Raw genomic sequence first — 24,813 nt, 5'->3', positions numbered from 1 at the left:
GAAAGATTTCACAATGATCAATGTAACTGGTGATAAACTACAGCTAATAGAAATATAGTTATTTATACTCATAATTAACGCTGTGCAGTTCCCTTTAATATGTAAATTCTAAATAAAATGTAAAAGATCAAATTTGTAATAATAAATTCATTCCGGCCATAATAAATTGTTTGTTAAATTTCGTCATAACGATACTGAATAAGAAACTTTATTAGAAATTTGGTAATAAACAAATATTTAATATATTAAGACATTAGGCGCCAAAAAGTGAATGATAGCGACATCTATCAGCGAAACTGACGAATTAAGAAAACAAAAGAAAAACAAAAAAATTCTTTGTAATCAGTAAGTCAAAATAACTCTGTTAATTTCTAACTTATAGTAAATTTTCATAATTTCACGTATTGATTTTATGTTATACAATTGTGTAATTACTATATTTTAAAGAATTTTGAGAAAAAGAACTTTCCATAATCATAGAAACACCTCTTAGCGTTCAAAAGATGAAATTAAATTATCACAAAGAATTACGTATATAGCTGATATAAAGTACAAATATTTGTTGATTCTAATTATATAAAATTAAATATTGTAATTTCTTAAGTTACCATATATGTCATAGCATTTGCTGTATATCTATAATATAATTAAGTATTTGAATTTCCGAATGAAATATTTAAAACGTATAATAGTACCATCTTGTGTCGAGAGTGATGTACTAATTGTTTGTGTTAATAGCTTAAATATTTTGTAGTAGATGGTACATCACTATACATTTCTTCCCATTTCATTTGCTATCTTATTAATTCAATCATTACGTGGTTCCCAGCAAATTTTGTTGCGTTTATCATGGCGAAGATTTTTAACAAGTAACCGTGTGTGGAGTGAATTCTTTATTATAAACTAAGCAGATTTCTTAGACTCTTCTGTTTACATTACATGCTAAGAATTACCGTGTAACAATATTTAATTATATATTAATTAAACGCATTTGTTTTTATTAACAATTGTTATAAATATACTAATTCTTACTTATGAATATACTACACCTGAGATACATATATACATATACGTAGTACCTCAGATACATATAACATGTAATTACAATGAATTAATTTATTATTATTAAACATATCGTAATTAGTAATTCCGAATAGACAATATGTGTTTAAAATACTGTAAAAATTTTAGAATCTCAGAGTACAAGAAATTTTCTATCTGTTATTTAGTTATAATTTTTTATTTGTTTTTAATTGAGTATATATAGTATTTTATTGCTATATAATCACGTTCCGTGCATTATTCATTTTCCAAGAATTGGAACCAATTTAGTCTAGGTTTACACGCGGAAGATAGAGGGTAAAGCTGAAGTACAAAATATTGTAACGCGTCTATTTTATACCAATTTTTGCGTTTCTGCTCTCTGAAACGGTATTGTGTTCACGTCAAAAGCTTGTAAACGCTTTCCTTAACTCGGATGAACTATAAAAAGACGATTCGAAATAAAAATGGATTTTTATTAATGTAGCTGAAACATAAACAAGTCGCCATGCTGTTTCTTCACTCTCAGGATCAAACTCTAGTGTCATGGCCACGGCTGGGGAAAGTGTTACGATACCCGTACGCTTGAATTGTGTTAAAAGTCATTTATAAACACGTTTCGCAGTAAGAATGTTGATGAAGGGGTGGCGTACGATCCTCGTTCATTTTCTTATCGCTTGGAAAACGTTAGGCTAACTCACAACGAAACTCAGTTCGACCGTGTACGATCAAGCGAACATCCGGCCGAAGGGAATCGTGCGGGATCGACGAAGAAAAACGCCGTATAGTTTTACGGTGTGACGGGAACGGAAACAGAGGTTAGCTTATTGAACACACTACCCTAGTCAGTTAAGATGGTAGTCATTACGGTGGTGGTCATGGTGATGGCTAGTGGTGGTGGTACAAGTGATGTCATTGATATCAATTTAGTTGGACATTTAACGAAGAAACAACAGTAGAAGAAAAGAGATTCACATGAGTAGCGGTGTTTGCGAGTTTAGAACATTTATCTTATCGGTTTTGTGCCCAATATCGTTCAGGAGTATGTCAATATTAAATTGATTTTACGAAACAACTGATAATTCATATGTATATACACAGTGATTCATATGAAGTGTTATACAAGTGGTTTTCTTTGAAGCTATCGAAAACAAAGTTCTTTTCTTACACTTTGAGGATTGCAAAGAACTTCTGCATATGTGGCATCGGGGTTGGATCATATTCATGCGACAGTGGTAATATATTAATCAGTAATCAGTTTTTTTCTCTTTAATAGGTTGTCATTTAAATTCATCAGTTTGTAAACGATCCTGTTAAAAAGAAATATTATCACTTAAAACCAACATTTATTGAATTTTTATTGTCAATGAAACGAAACAATATTTTTACTGTACAATTTTAACGTTTTGTATGTTTGTTTGTAACGTATTGTCACATCATTCTGAAATCTTGTATATAATCTATCGCAATTTTTCGAGTCCGAGAAAATGCGAATATTGCAAGGAATATGAAATATTTTAAAATATAAAAGAATTGTTACTTCTGGAGGTTTCAAAGAAAATATTTGTAACACTATATGTGGAACACCCTGTATTTATGCTCCTCACATTCTGTATACATATTACAGTTCTCTCTCTCTTTCTCTTATACTCCCTCCGCCTTCTTTCTCTCCTCACTCGGCAGTTCTTTCCCTCCTCTCTGTTTATTCACAAGCATTAGAGTACCTTCACTCTGTTACGAATGAGTCTTTCAAAGAATAAGATTGCGTGGCGTGGAAAATACGGGTTGAACGCGACTCGACCGAAAATTGACGTGTTATTCCATCGTATTTAATTGCTCGACATATTAAACGCACGATAATCGAAGAAGTAAATATGCGGAGCTCGTAAATTTACATCGTGCGTTATTTATTGAGGTAAGCAAATTGCAAATACACGGATATTGAGAACGAGTAAGAAATGTTGAATTTGACTTTTTTTTTATGCCGCCAATATTTTGAAACTTGACCGCATTAAGCTTTATAGGGTTAAATCATTTGCCTCGCACAAATTATTCTCGTTATGTTGCGGTGTCCGCTTCATAAAACGGAGGGTGATATTTTTGAACAAATGGTTTTCAGTGTACCATAAATTTTTTTTTATCGATCGAAAAATAGGTCATCGAGATAAAGTAGGGGTAAGCCTATGCTGTGACCCTTGTGGTTTGATGATTCAAAGTGCGTGAATTTAATTGTCATTTTATTTGACGTCAGTGTTATTTAGTGTTCCATCTTAATCTTTGTAGTGTACTAATTGTAAACCAAATTGATGTTTCAACAAGTTCTGTCCATTCTAATTATCTATTAACTTTTATTGATAAATGTCTTATCTGTGAAAAGATAGCAAATAGCAACCATTTTTATGCTATACTTACTGATTAAATAATTTTAGATAATATTCACTCATGAAATGCTGAGAATAATTGTGTGTGTGTATATGTATTTCTAACAGAGTTGCAGCAATGTCTAAAAAGACTACTTGCAACAAAATGTTGGTTCATCAATTATCATCTGTGCTACCTGATGATAGGCCAATTACTGCCATAAGCGTTGTTGAAGATATAGATAAGTGTCCACCAAATTTTATAGTGGTAAGTGGTATAAAATATATTTTAGCTACATATTATTTAATTTTTTGACTTGTATTGTAATCATTTTTATTTTGTATTTTTTTTTTGTTTTAATCATATAGGTGTCTAGAACATATGATCAAGATACAGATGCTGATTTATGGAGAGAAAGTGGATTATTTATTAAAAAGAAAGGACGATATATATGTTTTTCAAAGTCTGAAGGGTTACCTCATTGCGTGGTTGAGGATCTAGCAGTCATTAATGAGCGAGATACTCCTCCAGAGGGATTCCGCACGATTTCATATACTGTAGATTCAAGTGAGCATACGTAAGACTGATCAGAATATTGTTTATTGGAATTGCATTTATGCCTAGTACATTTTAATAATCGATTTTAGCCCAAAAGGCATGGAGAAAGAAACAGTTGTGCTATAAAATTAGAAATAAAGAATTATGTTCGAAAGCAGTTACAGATATTATTATATGTAGTAGGGTTATGCATAAGGTATATACGTCTAAAATGGCTCCAAACGGTTTTGTAGCTGCTGGGTAAGCACTAACATTTTTAACGTTGTAATAGAAAGCTGATTTATATATTCATTTGTTTTTCATATTTAAACTATCAATTTTTTAGTGTCATAAACGGAGTTTGTGTTTGCTACAAAACTGTGGATATTGCAAATGGGAATTCCAGCTCGCAATCATATGTTAATATAGAGTGAATATCAACTCCATTTAAAAAATAGTTAAAAACATATTTGCATGTGGATAATAATTATAAACCGAATATTTAACTTTTAATCTAACTTTTAAGTGAATATTTATTTATTATAACGTTTATCATTTTACTTTATTCAGTTTACTTCAAAATGCATCACCGAATCCATCAAATGGAATGCCACATAGAATAGCTCCTGAAAGGCCACCAAAACCAAAGTTCTCACCAAAACCAACAAATGGAATTTACCCACAAATTGGAGGAAATGCGGGAAAGGACGCAGACGAGTCTAGCGACAGAGATTATAAAATTTTAAGTCCTAGTGCAAAGATCAGGCCCACGAGACCAGCCCCACAACCACCTACAACATCAATTGCAGGGGCCACATCAATTTATGGTACATTGCCGGGGTCTTCAGATTTGGATGGAGTTCCATTCGTCCTTAATCCACGTTTAAGTGTTCATTCTGATTCCTCTATTGTAAGTAAACTTAACAGTTAAGCTGTAAATAGATTATTATCTATTTTTAACGATTACATCATTTACAGGATAAACTTCCTGTGATCAAAGTCTGGTCCCAGAAAGACTTGGACAAGGAAGTAAGATGAAAATTGAATTAGTATCATTTACACGTTAGTACAATTACGCCTTTACTATATGATATATTTGGTTTTATTTTCAGTTCTGTTACGATTTTCGTGCGGAAAGAGAAACTTGAAGAAGCCACTGTGCCAAACTAATTGTATGATTCTTCATGCAATTTTACAGCTATATCTATACATTCGTATTGATAATATAGCACTAGCCAAGTGTAATAGAGTGCCTGAACGAGTGATTACTAACCCGCGAAAATGGAATCCTTTTAATATGTATCAGTGGGATGATGTTCGAATTTAATAATGTCCATTTTGCGATATACTTTTTTCTTCCATGTCCTATTTAGATTTTGATACCAGTGACAGTTAGTATTGTATTTTTATAGAGTTGCGTTGTATTTTTATAGATAGTAGAAGTTATATATGATTGTATCATATGTTCTAGTTGTTTATAAATCATTACAGAATATTTAAGATTGTACTGGTGTACTCCTATTTCTTAATCAAATGCAAGATTCTTTCAATAAAGTCATCTCTAATTTTATTTCCAACAAAAAAGAAAACAAGTACATTCTTATTTTTATCCTCAAGTTGACTTGTATCAATACATATAATTAGTAGGGTACAGCACTTTCATGCTTGTATAGTGTGTATATACTTTGTTTTTATACTGTTTACACTGAGAAATAGAAATTTCACCCGTAATTAGTTGCTCCAAAGGCGAAGTAATAACAGAAAAAAATGTATACTTGTATATACACATTAAATTATACAGATTAAATTACTATTTGAAATTTGATCATTCACTTTCAGCAAAACATAACATACGGTATGTAATAACAATGTAATTACAGGTTAATTATGATGTCATAAATCGATTTAAATGCAAACATTTAATATATCTCACAGATTTCATTCATTCTTCATATTTTATTTCATAATCATATATACGACTCTCCATTACTTGATATTTCTATGGTAGAAAACAACGGAACAAGAAATGTTCCCGCTATAAGTTGCCGTCTCTATAAGTAATCTTATTCGCGATAAACAAATTTACTCGCGATCTCACAGCAAGAAAAGCTAAGTTAAAATAAGTCACTATGAATTGCTTCATTTACTATCTTCATTAGTGATGTTATAAATATGTAAGAAATATCTTATTAAAATATACAACACATCGAAATATTTTTCAAATGGAAGCTGTTATAAATAAATTAATTCCTATGTCTCTCACATTTTTCATGAAACAAAAAATGTGAAAAGCATCGCATTATAAGAGGAATATTCATAATAATTTACAGTGTTATATTTTATATTCAATTTAAGGATAAACTGTATTCGCATATTACAGTTCGTAATCCTTATTTGTTTTCAGTTTCATCACGGGAGTAATTATTCTAAATAAATTAATTATCTCCCTTCATCACAAGTTTCTTGTCGAAATAGGTTTGTCGGGAAAACTTGGGCCAGTCGTCAGACAAACGGTCCAGTCCAGTGTCTAACATGAGTAGTATTATTGGTAGAAGAAACACCATGCTTTTCTAATACAGCGGTTGCTTTAATTTTATTCTTATACTTCACGTCTTTCGGTTTCAGCATACTTTTGTGATTACTCAGTAACCTTGAGGGTGTCAATATAGATTTATTACTCAGACCCGTTGCTTCCAGGAAGTGATCGTAACCGCTACTCAAATTGGTTGTTGTAGTAACAGGAACATTATTATTGTCTTTGGTTGTGGCAGTTTTTTCGCTCTGATTAACCGTGGTCCCAAGATTGCCGAGCCTCTCTGAACCATCGCCTTCTGGCCTATCAGGATCATCAGATAAATTGCACTCATCAAGATTGAACTCTTCAAAGTTTTGCCTAATGTCGAATTCTTGGTCGAACTCGGAATGAACATGCTTCTCCTTCATTTTATTCCTTTCCTTCGTTTGTTCTTCAGATTCACCACCGATTTTAAATTCTTCAAAATGGCGGACAATGTTAGTCACCCTTGGTACTTTTCTGGCTTGTTGTCCATTGGTTTCATGACTACTTTGTCGTGTTTGGAAAGAAGAACGAACATTATTAAACCTGTTCTTCCAGAAATTTCCTTCCTCGTTCGTTCCTGTGACTTTATTAATGTCTTCTTCGAAATTTAAACTTCTTGCAGAGGTTATATTTATTCCTGCCGATTTCAAAGGGGAGGATATGAAACCGAAAATTTTTTTACTGTGTTCGGATGAACCAGATTCAAGCAACTGTTGCTTCTTCCGTGTTTCGTCGATCAGAAATGAGGGACTAGGAATTTTTTTCAATATTAACGTATTATTTTTGAATTGCGGTTTAGGTGGTAACGCCGGTGGTGTTTTAGGAGGAGGCGATATGATCTCCGGGAGAGACTCAATGTCTTCGTAATCAAGGTTCTTTGCTATGGTCAATCCCTTAGAAGAAATTTGCAAACAAGTCTTTTCCTCGATCATTTCTAACTTCAAAGGAGGATTTGTTGTACTGACTGATGCTTTTGATTTCTGTCCCTGTGAACAGGGGAATGTGTGCCTTGATTCTTCAACTTCTACCTTTGGCTCTATTATTATAATAGGAATAGCTTTTGTTTCTTCAGAATCATCTTCCAGACTTGCCTCATGACTGGTGATTTTTGTAGTAACATTCGTAGGAACAGTTTGGGTAAGGCTCATTCCAAATTCATCCTCTGTAGCAGAAGGCTCGAAACTATTTGCAGGGACATCGTTGAATTCAGTAGTTGGTACTTCTTGTTCTGTGATAGGTTCTTCTGAATTTTTTCTTTCCATTTCCGAGCCCACTGACTCAATGTCGGACAATCTTGCTGGTTGAAATCGAACAATTCTTGCTCGATGTTTGAATCTTCTAGGTACAGAAAGAATGCTTTCCTCCTCTTCCATATCTCTCAAAAGAATCTGATTCACGCATTCCAAGACGGAATTATGATTGCTATTTGGTCGATATGTGCTGTGCCTAAAAACGTCGTCATTAATTCTATCCTCGTCTGGATCGCTGTACCAGTTCCCGCTGGTTTCTTCCACGTTTTGTTCCTCAATTTCCATTTTTTGGGCTCTGAAAAGAATCGTATTAAAAGATGATTTAGGTTCAATGCATTATTACCGAAATGTCTGTTAATTATAATTAACGTGATATTTAGGATAAATATTTAGTGATTTGGCAGTGTTTGAAAAGATGCCACTGTTTCTTTTCCAAATTGTGCTTAATGCATTGACAGAAGCTCGATACCAAATTAGAAAAAAATACGAGAGAATAATTTCTTTAGTATGGGAATAATATATGATAATCGCTAAAAGCATGTCGATAATTATGAATTCTTTTTACTCTAAACTGTATAAGTCAACTAAACATTCTTTCAAATTCTACTTTCTCTTGTTAGAGAGAAAGATATTAGACGCATTATACTAACAAAAATTGCACATATAAAAATACTCACATGCTATTTTCATGAGTGTTGTTATTACCACCGTCATCATTACTGTTATTATTACTATAATCCTCGTTCGTTTTCATTGGCTCCGACACGATATTCTCAGCTTGCTCCAAGTTCCTAGTATTAGTCTCGTTGCAGGCGTTAACGTAAATGGGTTCCTGTTCCTTTTCCTCGTCTTCTGAGGCAAAATTACAGTCCATTCCATCATCCTTGCTCTCGGTCCTCGCGATGTTCGTTGGCTCTATCACTTCCGTCTCTTTGCAAGCTTGCTGAGGTTTCAATCTGCCTATACCCGTCTTCTTCTTCACCAATTTTGAGCTTTTCTCCGTGATCATGATTTCTTCATCGTCGTTGTCATCGAATATCATCGTGGTCTCGTTTTCGCTATCGGTTACCAGAGTCGGTGTACACCTGCTGGATTTATTCAGCGTCGAACCTGGAGAGACGTCCGTGCTCTCACCTTCGCAGAAACCCTCTGTGCTGAGCAACGACGGACTGCCTTCGGTGGTAGTCGTGATAATGGAGACGTCCGTGTTCTCGCTACTAGTTAGACTCGTTTTCGAGATATCGCTGCCGGCGAAGCTGTGGGTCTTTTTCACTCCCCTGTCCAACCCCTCGAGCGTAACAGGTACTTCCGACGGATTCAGCTTCGTGATTATTTCGCATTTCAGCGTCTGGATGTCCTTGCTAATACTATTGTCTTGCCTAAGGTCCGCCTAAAATCAGGACATTCCTTCTTAAATTTGTTCTCGACAAGGATTCATTTTCATTCTCGGATGGACGAGTAAATAGTCAGATACTTATCCAACAAATTTTTTAAATTCATAATTAAAACGTCCTTCGTTTAAAATATTTTGCGAAGTAATTAACTTTCCAACTGGTTTACCAAGGAATTTTTTGGCAGGCAGAAAAGATAATTCAATTTATATAAAAAAATCTATATACATTAGCATTAAAAAAAATTGACTATCAAATATTCACGTAAAACGGTTATAAAACTGTTTCCAATTCGCCTACAGTCACGTTCGCAATCCTCACATATTAGCAACGAAGTTTTCATACTCACTTCGACATTGGACGACTGTAAGTGGCATTCCTCAATCGTAGCCGCGGTCTCCATGTTCATCACGGATTTACCAAGGGTCTGCTCTCGTTTGCATTTGATGTAGTTCTTCGTGTAACGCCTAAGCCTCGCGATCTCGAGCTGCTGGTTCCTGATGACGTTGTCCTTCTCGCAGAGCAGCTGTCTGATCGATTTCTGCTCCTGTTTGAGCCGCGCCTCCAGGACGAGCAGGGCACGAAGTATTCGCGACAGTTGCTGGTCACGGAGGCTTCTCTCGGACTCATGACTCGCGGTGCGATTGTCCAGTTCTTTCACCAGGTCGCGGCACCTCTTCGTAGCAGCCTTCAGAGCTTCTTGGGTACGAACAAGCTCCTGCTTGAGCGTTCGCACCTCGGTTTCCATCTGAAACACATCGTTAGGAACGGTTGAACGTAGGCTCTGGATTTTATCCAACTGGTACCGTTCGTCCATGACTTAACACGTTCGCGACCAGCGTTTGTTTCAGTAGCAGTCTTCATAGTCACAATATTTTATTGAATACAACATATGTATGTTCTTTATAAAATGCAAATAAAATTCAAGAAAAGAATCGTATCAACTTTCCATACTTTACATTATGCTTCATGATTTTATATACAAATATATATGAAAGTAATTTAGTTTTCCTTATGAAAGATACAAAATGCTGGTTGTCACATATACGTAACGCTGGTCGCGAACATGTTAGTCGCGAGCGAAACTGGCACAGGGACAAGAAAGAAAATTTAAGAAGTGACTCTCTATATGGCAATGTAAGTTACAGATTAAAAATAACAAAATTGTAGTTTCAGTATCGTCTTTAGCCTAGTAAACTTCAGTGAACAATTTATTGCATGTAATCAGTGTCACTACTGATATGCAAAATTTGAATCAAATCAGTCTCAGTTATAGATATAAACGTATATTTTACATAAAATATTTAAAATTTTTATGAAGATATATTATACGTAAACTTTTACACTTTATGTGAATTTATACGTATTTTGAGCAGGCTCTTCTATATTTCCGCATGCAAATAAGTACACGCAATCAAACGAACAGTACGAATAGTAGCATTGGTCAACAGTAATCAAGTAAACATTATAAATCACCCGAAGCTTGCACCTTTAATTTACTATACCCGTAAACTGGGTTAAAATATGAAATGTTCTCTCTGCAGTGGCGCATGATAAAAAAAGGAGCTGAAAACCGCTGTTCTAAAGTAGAGCGTGTTTCGAATCCGCTATTTCATCGTCAGTGTATTGATCACTTGGAAACGTTTCCGCGGCCACAAATACTGCAGGTCACGAAATCAAATACCCAGAGGAACTTTTACTGCGACCCAAGATCGAACAATGGGGATCCTAAGAGAGACGAAAAGACCTTCGCTCGGCCCCGTGAGGATGAAAGTCTCGAAGGCTGACTCCGGCGGAACCCTGGAATTCGTCCAGGTGTAGACAACACGAAAACCGGAAGGACCTGACCTGCGAGAGCTGGTAAGCCAAGAGGGCAATAAAAAAAGGTCTGGGCAGCCAGCCGAAATGAAATGAGGATTCATTGTTCGATCCTTGGCTTAAGGTCTGCATCTATTCTAGGCTCCTTCCATCACGAGGTGACACAAACTACGACAGAGTCTCGTTGAACTGTATCGTTGTTATTGAAATTAGACCATCGACATGAAATAATTTGAATTGCGACAAATATCATGCGTTAACTTGTTAACTGCAGAATTTAGTTTGAGAAATCTCTCGTTTTGCGCGCAATAAAATAAAAAAATGAAGCGTGTACTCGTCAAATGCAGGACGAACGTACCTAGGATATATTTTAATGAAAAACCAAAGCAAAACAAAGAAGGATTATTGTTTATCTGAAAAAATAAATAATTCATTGGTGAAAGAATTAGTATCATTTTGATTTTAAGATGACGTGTATACTCGTCGAACGTAGTTAACTGGTTAAAAGAAAGGTAATATTGAAGTATTCAAAGTAGATTGCATTTAGTACGTACTTTGAATGATGTATACTTTTATTTGTATGATATTACTTCGTCCGTTTTTATTTTACTTTTTTTGATTTTTAAGTCCATTATAATTGTTGTACTTACAGTTCCTGAGAACTACCAATGATAAATGTGCGTTGGTTCAAACAAAAGTCCATGTAACGTAAGTTTATAAAGAAGTTTTTATATTACCAAAACGAGATCTATTAATTGCCAACAAGTGAATTCGAATATAAGTAACTTTGATGTTGTATACTGCTCCGTGTCCTTTGACACGTCTACCACGGTGGTAACTTCCAAATAACAAGAGCATAATTTTAACTCTTAAGATAACTGATGTCGAACAAAAATGTTCAGCAACGAAAAAAAAACTAGACGATAGTGTAACGTAAGAATTATGATATCAAATAATTAATAATCCTTTCTTTTATGTGTATTACAGAATAAATAAGTGGTACATAAAACGCTTTTCGTAGCAGTCAACGTGTTAATTTTACCAATTACAGATGTAATCAATGAAAATTGATTATAACAGATTTAATACGTTAATGTCGGCGTGTGTCACATATGGTACACGGTAATTTTTGTAAGATAATATTTTTATGAGATATATGGCCACGGATAGCAGTATACGTTACAAAGCAATAGAAACATAAAGAAGTAATATCAAAATGTATAAAAGTCATCAAGAACTTAAATATAATTTAATATATTATTTAAAAAATCAATATATTTTACTTTATCGATATAATATACGTGGCATGAAACGTGTTAATTAACACTAATCGTACCGGTACTTTGTACATACTTATTTCTATCGTAACCGGTCAAATAACTGGCTGCAAAAGAAATATAAACATGTTAGATGATCAATTTGTCTTGGTGGAAATAGAAACAAAAAGGACGACAAAAATTGAAAGACTGATTAATCGGATAATATAGGAATTGATATAAAGTTAAACGAATAGAAAAAATCGCACAATTTTCAATCAAATTTTAAAACCGGTCATTCGACCGGTTCGCTGTACGGTTAATGCTAACTTATTAATCATTTCGATAATATCAATAATTTTATGAATATCCCCAGATGGGAAAAAATGTAAATCACAGTGCCACCGTTAACCTGTTAAACAGAACAATAATAGTATTAACCTTTTGCACTCGTACTTTTCTCGGCCAAAGTTGTCAGCAGCTGGGACTTTTTTGATTTTGTCTAGCCATGTAATACATGATTTATTTCAAAGAGAAATTTGTGTGTAAAATTTAAAAGGTAATAGTTTGTAAATTCAAACAGTTCAATCTTCAGTGCAGTATATTCTTGGTGTACCTGAGAGACATACTTCAAGTACAACGTCAGACTTTGGCAATGCCTGTAAGAAGTACTTAGAGTGGAAAAGATTATTATATTAAAGTTCACTGGACATTATAGAGCGAATTCAAATGTACTCAAAGAGAAGCAATTCGAAGTTTCATTCACAGCAGATTCGAATCCTATTTATAAACCGGCGCGATCCACTTTAGTCTAAAGTTTGCACGATAGATCTGAACGGAACAAGAGTGGCGGCGTTATATGGCGTAATGAAGTTCACCAATTGTCAGGAAGCAAGCTCCCAAATTCGCGTCGTAAATTTCCCCGGCGCTGGGTTCCGTTACCTTGAAATGTTTCTTAATTGAAAAGACGCGTTCTCCTTCCCGGCGCGATTAGCATCTCGCGATTTAATTGCACGCCCGGGACTCTTGTCGATGCCGATCCTCTAGTGAGCATCGAGCGCGGGACAAATTATTTCTGCTGCCGCCGTCGCATGCGACTTCCCGTTCCATTTTGTCCCCGCGGTTCGATATTTCGTCGCAATAAAATCCGTGCGAACGTGTAACGAGTAAGACGGCGGATGTTCATGCAAATCCGCGTTTTTGTAGGCCACTACTTGAAACGAGTCGCGAAGCAGCAATTTGCTTCGCATCATTTTGTTTTAGATCTTTAAGATTTATTTTTCTTTAATTTCGGTTTGTTAAAGGTCTTATCTCGTCTGAGATAAAAGGAATATTTCAACGAGACACGTTCATTTTTCCATGAAACGGAATGCCTTGCGGATGAAATAAGTTTGGGAAACGAAGTAAGTAGAATTGTGTTAGAAATATTCAGAGCGCGCGCCGAAGTTCAAAATGTTGTTCTTTGTTTTATAATCGATAACACTTTTTGTTTATATCGATCTGTACTTTCGAATGTGGTTAAAAATGAGATTTATCTGTTGAAAATTTTACTTCTTCTGAGGTAATTCGTTAAATCAATGTCATTCAGTTCTAACAATGAAATGATTATATAACGTTTATTTAAGATATACTTCGTTTTATCAAAATTGAAATACAACGACTCGGCTGTTATTATTGTGTAGTGAGATAAATGTGATAGAAGTGTTTGTACAATGTCCTTTTGAAAATTCGAGTAGTTTTGTTGTGTTTTATTCGATTTTTAGTGCTATGAATGAATTAATCAGTATAACTATGCTTACTTATTAACACGTCAAATGCCATGAGGTCGCCAGTGATCCCCAACTAAATCAGATCACTATAATTCACTGAATTAAGCAGTTACTATTTGGAAACATTTCTATATTGTAAATAATATTACCTAGTGCAGTGACATTCGACAATATAAACGTGCAATCACAATAAAGCAATTCAATTCAATAATTCAATACTATGTCCGTTTTCATTTTGTGTAGTTTGCTCCGCGAAATTCTGTGGCATTCAACGTGTTAATATATACATCTACTAATACTCATGAAGTTACAACATCGAAAGAAAATACATTGAATTGAATAATATCTTGCATTGTGCAGAATTGACGAAAAAGTATGACCGCTATTACAAACAGAACCATTACGTGGCAGTTATTTAACGCATTCGCTGCGGATGACGGCATTTGGCGGTTTCGTTTGCCTAAACATATGCGGACCGTCAATTAACGTTTCTGCGATAAATAACTGTAAAAGATCGTTCACAGAGCAAATTCAGCAAACAAATCCATTTGAAATTTAAACATTCCTTTGCCAGTTAAGAATACTTAATTTAACTCTTGAAAGTGGAACAATCTTATCAATAGTAACGACGCAATGCTTCGAAAATAAACAGATATCAAATTCAATTAAAAAATAAATCGAGTAAAATGTTACAACTAATTCCTTCTATTAACAACCATTTAATATCTCGAGTATCAAGAATGCCACCTAAATTTAGATGATAATCTTCTTGTATGGATTAAAAAATGAATTCCTTCATATCGATATATTAATCATTGACATTAACATTATTATTTACTACTCCCCCATACTCACTATCTCAGCGCATTCGAATTTTGTCAGATTTATAGAACGCAAGAAAACTTTTTATTAATAATTAATCAATTTCATCAGAACAAACAGCAGCAGCATTATCACGCTTTTCCCGGAAACGCTATGCAACCTTGCGCCATCCGAAACATCCAAAACCTCGATCTGGCGTTTAATCGAAGGCTAATTGAGCAACAAAGTTTCGCTTTAAAGTTTTGCTTTATTGGTAATTCGGAAAAGTGTTCGAAGTTGGCCAGTAAAGCCGGCAATAAATTCGTGAAACGGGAATGGAGTGCGCGCGGTGTCTCACGCTCGTTCGGCGAGAACACGCAAAGAGTCGCCGGCGAAGAAGATTCGTTGTCAGTAGTGCAATAAGCCGGAGCCCGGCAGGTAAATTTATGGAAGCAGCAGATCGCAGGAAGCCGCAAATTTTCGCGGCTATACACGGTGTAATTACAGTGGCTGCTGCGAGAAACATATCCGAGCAGAGCCGAGGACCGACAAGCCGCCATTTCTACGGGTGGTTTTCTTTCGCAGCGAGGGAAAGTAAACGGTGCCACTCGGGATCTTCGATTTTCGTGCACGTTATCCGAATCGTTGAACGTCTCCGCGTCGTTGTTACTACTACAGTATTCTTCATCGACCGATTTCAAGCGTTAAATTGCCAACCACAATTAACGCGTTGAATGCTATAAGGGTTACTGGTAACCTCCAACCAAATCGAATTACTATGGTTCACTCAATTAAACGATGATTATATGATTATAAGATAAAAGATAAATAATGCTACCTAATTCGATGACATTGAACTAGATGAACGTGCAATAATAATAAGACTATTTAATCAAATGATTTAATTACATTGCTTTATGAAATCGCGTGGTGTTCGACGGGTTTGACTGCCACAGTGTTCACCGGTGACCAGAGTTTCCAAAGTGCTTAAATACAATTACAATAAGAAAACTGATATCAGATAAAAATATTTAGTAACACAAATAGCTAGATGATAGTGTAATACGAGTACTATGATACCAAATCATTAATAATTATTACTAATACCATTTGCCTTTGTTATGAAAAAATATGTATTGCTATACAAAACGTTCGAAATTCTCGTAGCAGTCAACGTATTAATCCTTTACCGTACAATAACGAGTGGAACTCGCGATGAAGATTTCTAGGTTAGTTTAATACACATCGATGTTGTTCAATGCGCATGGATCAAAGTAAAAAACTATTTTGCTAATAGCAATTTAACACGTTGACTGCCACGAAAACCTTCAGAGTTTTATGTCTCGCTTATTCTTTTGTAGCAAAGTTACACTATTATCTAGTAATTTACGCTATGAAATATTTCCATTCAATCACATTAATTATCTGACAAATTGTAACTATTGTCAAGTAATTTGGAAGCTCTGGTCATCGGTGACCGATGTGGCAGTTAACGTGTTAACATCTTCAAAGGAAATTCGCATTTACAGTGGAATAGAAAATTTCTTTGCGTTGCTTCCAAATTGTTGATAGTAAGATGTTACACGAGCTTAGGGGCAACATTAAAGGATACGGTAAGGGGTTAATCATTCGTTACAGAATAACTCTCTCGGATGTGATTGATATCTCGGGCACACGTGCATTGCACACGCCTTCAGTTCGTAGCAGTTTTACTCGTACGTAACGGAATTTGATTCGACTATAATTACTGGAAAAATATACATTTGTCAACGTGATTAACTCCAGATGATCAAGTCTAGAAAATGGAAAGTAGATTTGGTGACGTTACGTATACAAGAAACCAATTAAGCGTTTTATTAGCACTAAAATTGAGGAACATTCGAGTAGTGGAGTTAATCAGTCTGATCTGCGAACGACTCGTTTATTAGTGTGTTCTGGACTCTCTTATCAATTGAGTAATTATTGCTAATTAATACTAAAACTGTCAAGTAGAGAAATTACGGTAGAATTCCAATTATCGGAACAAAATTTTCGTAAGCAAGCGATTACGTGAATTATAGCTGAGCTTCTATTATTTGAACGCTATAAATAATAAAAATCCTTAGGTTTACTATCTATATTATTTATAATATAATACATCTGTAATAATATATCTATAATTCCAAGAATGAGCTAAATGTATCATTACTATTGTTATGTATATAATTATATAAAATTAGTAGATTTCTATTATATTAACAGGTTAGTTACGCGAACGGTTTGCTTCTCAATGAGTTCACATAGACAGAGTTCTATTGTAAGCGATTTGCATTTTCTTACACAAATTGGCAAAGTGCACCCACTGATCAATGTTTTAATATCTATGCGTATGATTAATTTTTTTAAATGACTTTTTACATTAGTATTATCTTTTCAATAATTCCAGATGAAGAAATTCGAAATGTCATTTTGACTGGTTTAGAATTTCTGGTGTGAAACAACTGTCAATTAAATTCCAAGCCAAATTGTCGATATATCCTTTCCCATCAACTGTTCCATAATAAATCGCGATTTTCTAATAATAAATTTGTTTCCTTTTATCTTTGAAAACATATAAGCATCATTTTTATTATAATTAAAAATATTGTGTTAATATATTAATTAAGAAAATACACGCATCGTTCGTATTCTATTCTTGTTTATCTACTTGAAAAAAATGGATTCTCTATTTTTGAAAGTTTTCAAGATTGTTACACTGTGTTTCTGTGGTTGTCGCGGTTCGTAGCTTCGAGGTACAGACAGTTCCATAAATGTCCTACTAGTGGACGTTTACTTTGGAAGAAACTTACCGGAAGGAAAGTACATGAACACCTACTTATTCAATATATTAATTGCATTTTACTTGTATTGCTCTATTTATTACGAAAAGTTGAAATCAATAAAAATTTGATCCTGTTTTATATGAAATACCAACAGTTTGTATTTCAGCAATTATTTGATTATCACTGTAAAGATATATTTAGAACAGTTGATTCACGAATATTTAATCACAAACGAAAGATTCGTTAGCGAATTCCGGTTCCAATGTGTGTCCGGCTGCTTTTAAACTGATTTTTTCCTAACTCGACAAATTCATATTGCATGACGTCAGAAGGAATCCCCCAAGACTGCGGGAATACGTATTCAATGGCTAGAAAGTGCAGATGACTCGTCCGTGTCCTGAATGCCAAGAATTCTAAACGAGCAAGCACGTCAGTGCCATGCGATCAATCATAACATGTTATTTCGAGGTGATTAGAAATCTAGGTAAACTCAATTCAAATAACAACGCTATTTATATGCAATTGTGCAATTACGATTGTAGACGTTAGCGCAAATGTTATTAGTTTGTAATTATAATACTGATTACAACATAACTGTTAAATTCTGCTAAATTGTGCATTTTATAATTGTCTTCAGTAATAGTATTTAATAATTTACTTTAATTGTAATATTTATGTGTTTAGGCAATAAGTTTGTCTAATATACACGAGAATTAAATGTGCAGCATAGCCATTAATAGAATCTTACGCGTAGCTTCTGTGAAGCTTATAGGTATCGCGTGGATTATAAGGTTACGGAGTTATTAGGATAAAAGTTTCTCAGACTGTCAGCGGCGAGGAATAAATTACACATCCCCAGAGAACGCAGAAATAAATCATATAATCCTGAAAGAAAATGTGTTTCATGACAAATGTTTCAACATACCTTCGTTATAATTACAAAAAGTTCTAATTATTTTAAACATAAGTAATAACTGAATCAAAATCTACATTTTTTACCCTTATAGACTTCAATTCAAACAATACATTTACGACATGCGATATAATAATTGTTTTAAATGAAATGTGTTCAAACAAATAACATTTCCAAATAATAATGTAAAGTTTCAGTTTGAAAATTTAGTCATCGTTCGAATCACCCGTCCAAAGCAGAATACACGTCACTCCGAATTTCACGTCGTCTTCAGAACAAGTTATAAAATCTATCACAATCTTCTCCATTTCATATTAATAAAAAAAAAATTCTCTAAAAAAATTCCAAATTTTCTTACAATTTCATAGGATCGACGTAATCGTCGCAATTCGATTAAAAAAAAGAAAGTTTCACGTTAAAAAATTCAGATTATCTCTTCACGGAACTCAAAGTCACGTGACGTCATTCGTACTCCCAATGTCACAATCACAAGACGCGTGCACACGCGTCTCCGAGATCCGACACCCACGTATCCAGTTCAGGTTATAAAGTGGCTCACGGAGGTGACGAAAAAGTGTGCTGCGACTTTCTCCGTTGTTGACCAACGGTTTTTCGTTCGGTCCATTGGCGGCGGTGCACGGATTGGAGGTCAAACGGCTGGACTCGATCCTCCGTAGACAACGCGCGGCAAGACACCTTTTCGCGCGGTACAGTTACCCGTATCTCGGCTTCGATCGTTCGTCAAATTCTTTTACAAGGAGACAAGTGTAGAGGTCAGGGGAGCCAACTTTCAACGCCACATCGCTCTCCCCTTAACCCCCTTCTAAACGGTAGAATCAGTTTTCCGTTGAGCCACTGTGAAAAATTGATAATTTTGTCCTGAAAAATGAAGACCTATTGTGACGAACGGTACGAGGGTTACCCATTTCTAAGTATGTACTGAAACCTACACTTGGTACCGTCTAAAAATGGATTTCCACGTCTGCGACCTCTCGTCGCGGGAGTGTCCAACGCGACGATAAAAAATCCCGCGTGCTTCCGAGTGACGACAACGTTACAGTCCCCACGCCGATAACTCGGAAACACACTTTCTCTGGCGACCGCGGTGTAACAAGCAGCCAGGGATCCGGAATTATCGCACGAAACGCGCAACAACCGTACGTAACCACATTTCTCTTGACCCCTCGTGCAACCCGGTATTTGAAACCGGCAAGTAGAACGACACGGTTTCGCTGAAATCCTCGCGACACCGGCAGCCGCTAATCGAGCCGAGGATACGCGGTACCGATTAAACGGGGATTTTATCATTTGATCACGGCAGTCCCGTAGCATTGAGAAAATTGGGTTTCGTTAACTTGGCAAGTCTGTGCGCGTATTTGCAACAGCCGCGAGCGTAGGAATCGTGTCATTCGTCGTGGCAGCCTTCATCGATTGCGTCAAGCAACCTTATTACAATCGATATGATCGCGACTTGCCTCGCCGATAAGAAACAGCATGCGACAATAAGCTGTATTCTTGCTTCGCGTGCGCGCGAGGGCGACGAGAAAAATTTGGTTGATCGTGACATAGATCGTAAAATCGATGTCACATAACTGATTGCCACTGCGGGTAGTGTAAGTAGGTACAGCAAACGACTTTACAACGGTGTAACCCGGACTCATTGAAAGAGTATTAGAGAATGTGGCAAACCGCTATAAGAAAAAATTATTTACTGTTTACATATAAATCTTCTTTCGTCGGGTTTCTGTATCAATGGATTGATTAGACATTCAAAAGAATCTGAACGACGGTAACCTGTTGAACAGGTCGTTAGACGCATTCCTACTGCCCTGTGTGCGAGAGCGCGTAATTCAATTTTCTCTTTTTTTCTTTGTCCCCCTAAACGCGATATATTGTTTCCTCTCGTGAGTGAAATGTTGTATTTGTTAGTAGAGTATTCGGGCTAAGATGAAAATTGTTAAGCGTTAGAATGTTTTGCTGTCCGCAATGCTGTTTGCAATAAAAAAATTAGACCAGCGTTTTTATTATCATTATTTCTGTGTATCGTTTACCTTTTCTCCCCTAGTTTCTGAAGGATGTGCGTTTATCCGATCCTCGTGGAAGGCGTCGAACACGTGGCCGACATAATACACATTCGAATTTCACACCGCACAATCACACACGAGTCAACTGAATTTTACCTGATTTCGACATAACATTCTGTCACTGGTCCTCGAGGCATCTGTCGTGCGTCGCCTCCTCGAGGATGCCGGTTACGAACGCGGCCGAAAACAACCGAGACCGGCCGAAGGTCACCGAGGCTTGCCGAAGAATAGCGCGAATGACCGAACGTTTTCGCGTACCTGACATATTGCACTTCGAATTCGGAAACCAACAGAATTATTTTTCTGTGCTGTCGGGAAATTCTGGACCCATCGCTCCGTTTCAATTAAATCGTCAATGCAATTCGTGCTCGTCACTGTCTGAAAATGCGCGCTACTGATCGCGTCACGGAGCCCGAATGCAGGCGAAACGAACTTTAGATACGAACTGGTCAGTCGGCGAGTGGACAGTTAGGCCCAAGAGGGAGTAAAGAATGGTAGGGAGAGGGTTGTTGCAGACTCGGATTTGGGATATAATTATTGTTCGTTGTATGAAGAAAACTGACGAATGAAAATATATTTTACTCGCTTCTATTTTGAAGTCACTGTTGAATAATCGAAATGAAAAGTTATATTTATTAATAATTATTAATGATATATCTAATACTTTGTACCTTATGTATAACAATTAAAGAATTAAATTTGAACTGATTATTTATACTAAAATGGATTAAAAACTTGAAATAAAATTAATTTTAAGCAATATTATTTTGACTTTAAATGTGTATTTCAAGCAAATACATGCATATGTAACATTTAACGTTATTTTCACCTTAATTTAACTATAACTTAATACAATGTATCAAACATTTTTACTTTACTTTCGTCAGTTCACAATTCATCGAGAAAACTTTTCTATTTTAATAATTTCTCAGGTTTAGAAGATCATGGAAGACTGCAATCGAAAATAATAACTTTGAATTTATTCAACTTTTTGAATAATCTATGAAAGGTTATATATATCATCGTTTTTCGTTGAATTGAAAAATTTCTTACTATTATTCATAAATTTTCCTTCTCGAGGGAGTCAGGAACTGGAAGATCCTAAGTGCAGCCCTGACTTGCGGTGTCTGGCGGGGAGAAGGAAGAAAGTAAGAAAAGTAGGTAGGGGGAGAAAGAGAGAGATATATGTAGCCCTGTTCCGCGTGCTACACGTGTGCATGAATGCTCGTGCGTTTTCTACGTGTGCGCGTCTCATTCGTGATCCGATGAAAACAGGTAGGACCACCGATAGGTCGAGTGTAATGTAAACGTGAGTAAGAAAACATCTTCTCTTTTTTTCTTGTCTTTCAGGTAAACCGTGAAACTAACCTGCGCGTTGCCACCCGCGCTTCATTGCAAGTCAAAGTAACGAACAGCTGACACAAGCAGTCTTCCGGATCACGGCGTGCTGGGATTGGACGATCAAACCATCGTCAGTACTTAAAATTCTCCGTCCGCTGTAAGGCCGATTTTGCAAGATTTATAATGAGTTGACGCCGACTGGTTTAGAAATAACCATTTGCGCCTTACATTGACTTGTACTATTTTTTTTAATAATCTCGAGACACTGTTATACAACGCGCATTATGTCAGAAATAGCATAATGAACAGTATCACTAATAAAACAGTGAATTTCGAGTATTATTAGATATAGATAGAACTAAGGTTATGTTTGTACACTTCATAAAAGATATTACGTTTGAAGGAAAATTAATTATAAAGTGCTGTTCAAATACTTTGCATACATACGAAACAATAAGTTATACGTAGCTACATTGCACATTATAATAGAAGATAATATTTTTCGTCTGAATACTACAATTACAATTCTCGCTCACATTTGGTCGCGCATCCGGAACGTTCTCGTGAATAATTATGTTATCGCATCTTTCACAGTTTCATTACGCCGTGGAAGTACTTTTTTTTACTTATTATCTAAGATATTACATTAATCACTTCCGGGTTAGTGAAAGTTGCGCGCGTCATTATAAAAATTTCGACATTAATTAATGCTGAGTATTATCTGGACGAGTCTTTCACTATTGCGAAAGGAAAGCAGGATAGCGTTGCTTTCAAAACAATTTGCAATAGAGAATATGTTTTACGGTAAATTGTTTTCGAAACGAAGAAAAAGATGTTCATATACTTCAAAATAGAAAAGTGTGGGAAAAAATTTAAATAAGAAAATAATTATTCACTTCATCCGAAATTTCAACATATTAAAATATAATTAAACACAATTTAGAAAGCTATTGTCCATTCCCCTTATATTCTCAATTTTATAGGTTTCATCGTCGAAACATTCTTCTTTCGGTATTAAAATTCAGAATTTTTTATAGTTATATTTAGTTTAAACAAAGCTATTCTATATTTGTACTAAATCTGTGCTTGTTAAATAAATTGTAGTTGGTTCACTATCGTTCGCAATACAGTAAGAACTTAAATTTCAAATATCTGTTGAATCTCCTGCTGAATGTAGATTATTCAGGATATCAGTAAATAATGTTGAATACCTTTTAATCATTGTTAATAATAAATACCGACTTAATCGTGAATACAATTTATTATATAGGTAGATATTATTTCCAGCGAATCAAATACATTTTTAACACGTCGACCACTAAACACTCATCAGAAATTCCCTACAGTTGAAACAGCTTTCTCAACTCCTTGCACTATTTTGACAAGCCTCACTTGTGATCACAATTTCGGAGCAAACATGACTGTCACGAGTGAGACTCGATGTCACAATTTCAAGCCAAACATAAGTATCACAAGTTAGATGTCGGCTGCTACAATTATGTCCCGGATTTTGTCCAGTTAAATGGTAATACAAAGGGTTAACGTAATAGAAACTAAAAAGTTAAGATTCTTCATAACTACTGCTCTAATATCCTTGTAACTGATCTATCCAACAATATTGGATTCATTCGATACGTTACCAAGAAAACTAATTTTTAAACTAATATAAAAGATCTCACCAGAATTCGCGCGATGTGGGTGTCAAACAATTAAAAAGGCACAACATTTGTAGATAAAAGCTAGATATGAAAATGTCGACTGTATGGTCATTGATGACCAGAGCTTCTGAATTGTTTGAGAACAATTACAATGAATAATGTAAGTAACTAAATAATAGTATAACTTAAGAACTGAGATGCTAACTTGCAAATAATTAAGTATAATACCACATGTCTTTGCTATGAAAGTGTAAGTAATATTATACAAAACGCTCGAAATTATTGTCATAAAAGAATCGATCTACTCGAAAGTTACGATTAGGCATCACACGTACAGAGCCGGTACCGTTTCCCTCATAAGTTCTCCATTTCCACAACGACACCAGATATCAACGTCGTTGGAATGTTATCGACACGAGCAGCCGTTCTTGATCTTGTCTGAACAAGATTGTTCTCGGCTACGCGATTGTCCTAGAAAACGAGATTCTACCGGTCGGCGCCTGGTCCCTAGGATAGTTGTGCAATTGCCAAGTAACGACTTCGTCGAGACCTTCTTGCGCTGCTGGCTAAGTGTATCCGGTTTTTACGGAAGTCACCGTTGAAATAGAACTTCAACATTATAGACTCTACCAAACACGTAAAAATAACGTATTTCAGATTATTTTATTTGGCTGGTATTAAAATTAGACTGATTCCTCTTGCACGAAGTTATTAAATAAATTGGTTTATTCATTTGTATATTTGCACAATAAAGGATTTTATCAATTTTAAGAATATGTAACAAAGATGACAGTTACATAATTGTAAGTACAGAATAAAATGAGTAATATTAAAGAAAATTATAATTCATTTTTGTTGCTTAAATAAAATTGAATAGGTTTAAATATTATTGGTAAAGATTAAGTATTTACTAAATATACACAAAATATGTAGAATCTTCTATAGAAAAGTGACAAAGAATTCAGAAATTCAATTTTCCTCGAAACGGTTTCGGTGGACGAAAAATAATCTTCTTAATCTCTATTACAATTTGTATTTTATATCTTCAACACCTTTGAGTTTCATTAATAATAGAATTCTGCAATTTACAGATAAGTTATTAAAAGCTGGAGTCAAAATGGATCTAATAGTAAGCAGCAACATCCAAGAGTGAAATTGTGCAAATTTTAATTGTCAACAGATATTGTAGCAAGACGTTTACACGGGATTTAATGCTTTTCCATGACATGATT

General features: G+C 35.2%; 2 protein-coding genes across 9 annotated transcripts in view; one reads left to right on the top strand and one right to left on the bottom strand.

Annotated features, from left to right (window-relative positions):
* Nucleotides 1-745: 745 nt before the first annotated feature.
* On the top strand, nt 746-5,434 carry Mvb12 (multivesicular body subunit 12-like Mvb12). 2 transcript variants are annotated; one of them, XM_076372241.1, is made up of 8 exons: nt 746-869; nt 3,531-3,669; nt 3,771-3,969; nt 4,050-4,200; nt 4,286-4,369; nt 4,510-4,849; nt 4,918-4,968; nt 5,052-5,434. In XM_076372241.1, the coding sequence occupies exons 1-8, from the start codon at nt 850-852 to the stop codon at nt 5,085-5,087; spliced, it is 1,020 nt and encodes a 339-aa protein (XP_076228356.1). In that variant the 5' UTR covers nt 746-849; the 3' UTR covers nt 5,088-5,434. The 2 variants fall into 2 exon arrangements, with proteins under 2 accessions (XP_076228356.1, XP_076228357.1); XM_076372242.1 differs by having other exon boundaries at nt 809-956.
* Nucleotides 5,435-5,577: 143 nt separating this feature from the next.
* The window catches only part of LOC116435228 (uncharacterized), a 91,230-nt gene continuing 71,994 nt past the window's right edge, over nt 5,578-24,813 (bottom strand). For 6 of the 7 annotated variants that reach the window (XM_031994604.2, XM_031994607.2, XM_031994603.2 and 3 more), the window contains 3 exons: nt 9,490-9,888; nt 8,427-9,139; nt 5,578-8,044 (listed from right to left, as the gene is read on the bottom strand). In XM_031994604.2, the coding sequence (XP_031850464.2) occupies nt 6,442-8,044; nt 8,427-9,139; nt 9,490-9,888 (2,715 nt within the window). In that variant the 3' untranslated portion in view covers nt 5,578-6,441. Of the gene's footprint in view, nt 8,045-8,426; nt 9,140-9,489; nt 9,889-20,549; nt 20,701-24,813 lie in introns of those variants that run through there. The other variant, XM_031994606.2, reaches the window with a different exon arrangement.

The sequence above is a fragment of the Nomia melanderi genome, chromosome 11, assembly GCF_051020985.1.
Source record: "Nomia melanderi isolate GNS246 chromosome 11, iyNomMela1, whole genome shotgun sequence".
NCBI lineage: Eukaryota > Metazoa > Arthropoda > Insecta > Hymenoptera > Halictidae > Nomia > Nomia melanderi.
This window is presented reverse-complemented; position numbering and strand designations above follow the sequence as displayed.

Bases quoted from the DNA above. Each gene is read 5' to 3' on its own strand.
- Mvb12 (XM_076372241.1), top strand. From the start codon at position 850: ATGGCGAAGATTTTTAACAA. The intron at 870-3,530 runs GTAACCGTGTGT...TATTTCTAACAG, and splicing joins ATGGCGAAGATTTTTAACAA to AGTTGCAGCAATGTCTAAAA. The intron at 3,670-3,770 runs GTAAGTGGTATA...TTAATCATATAG, and splicing joins GTCCACCAAATTTTATAGTG to GTGTCTAGAACATATGATCA.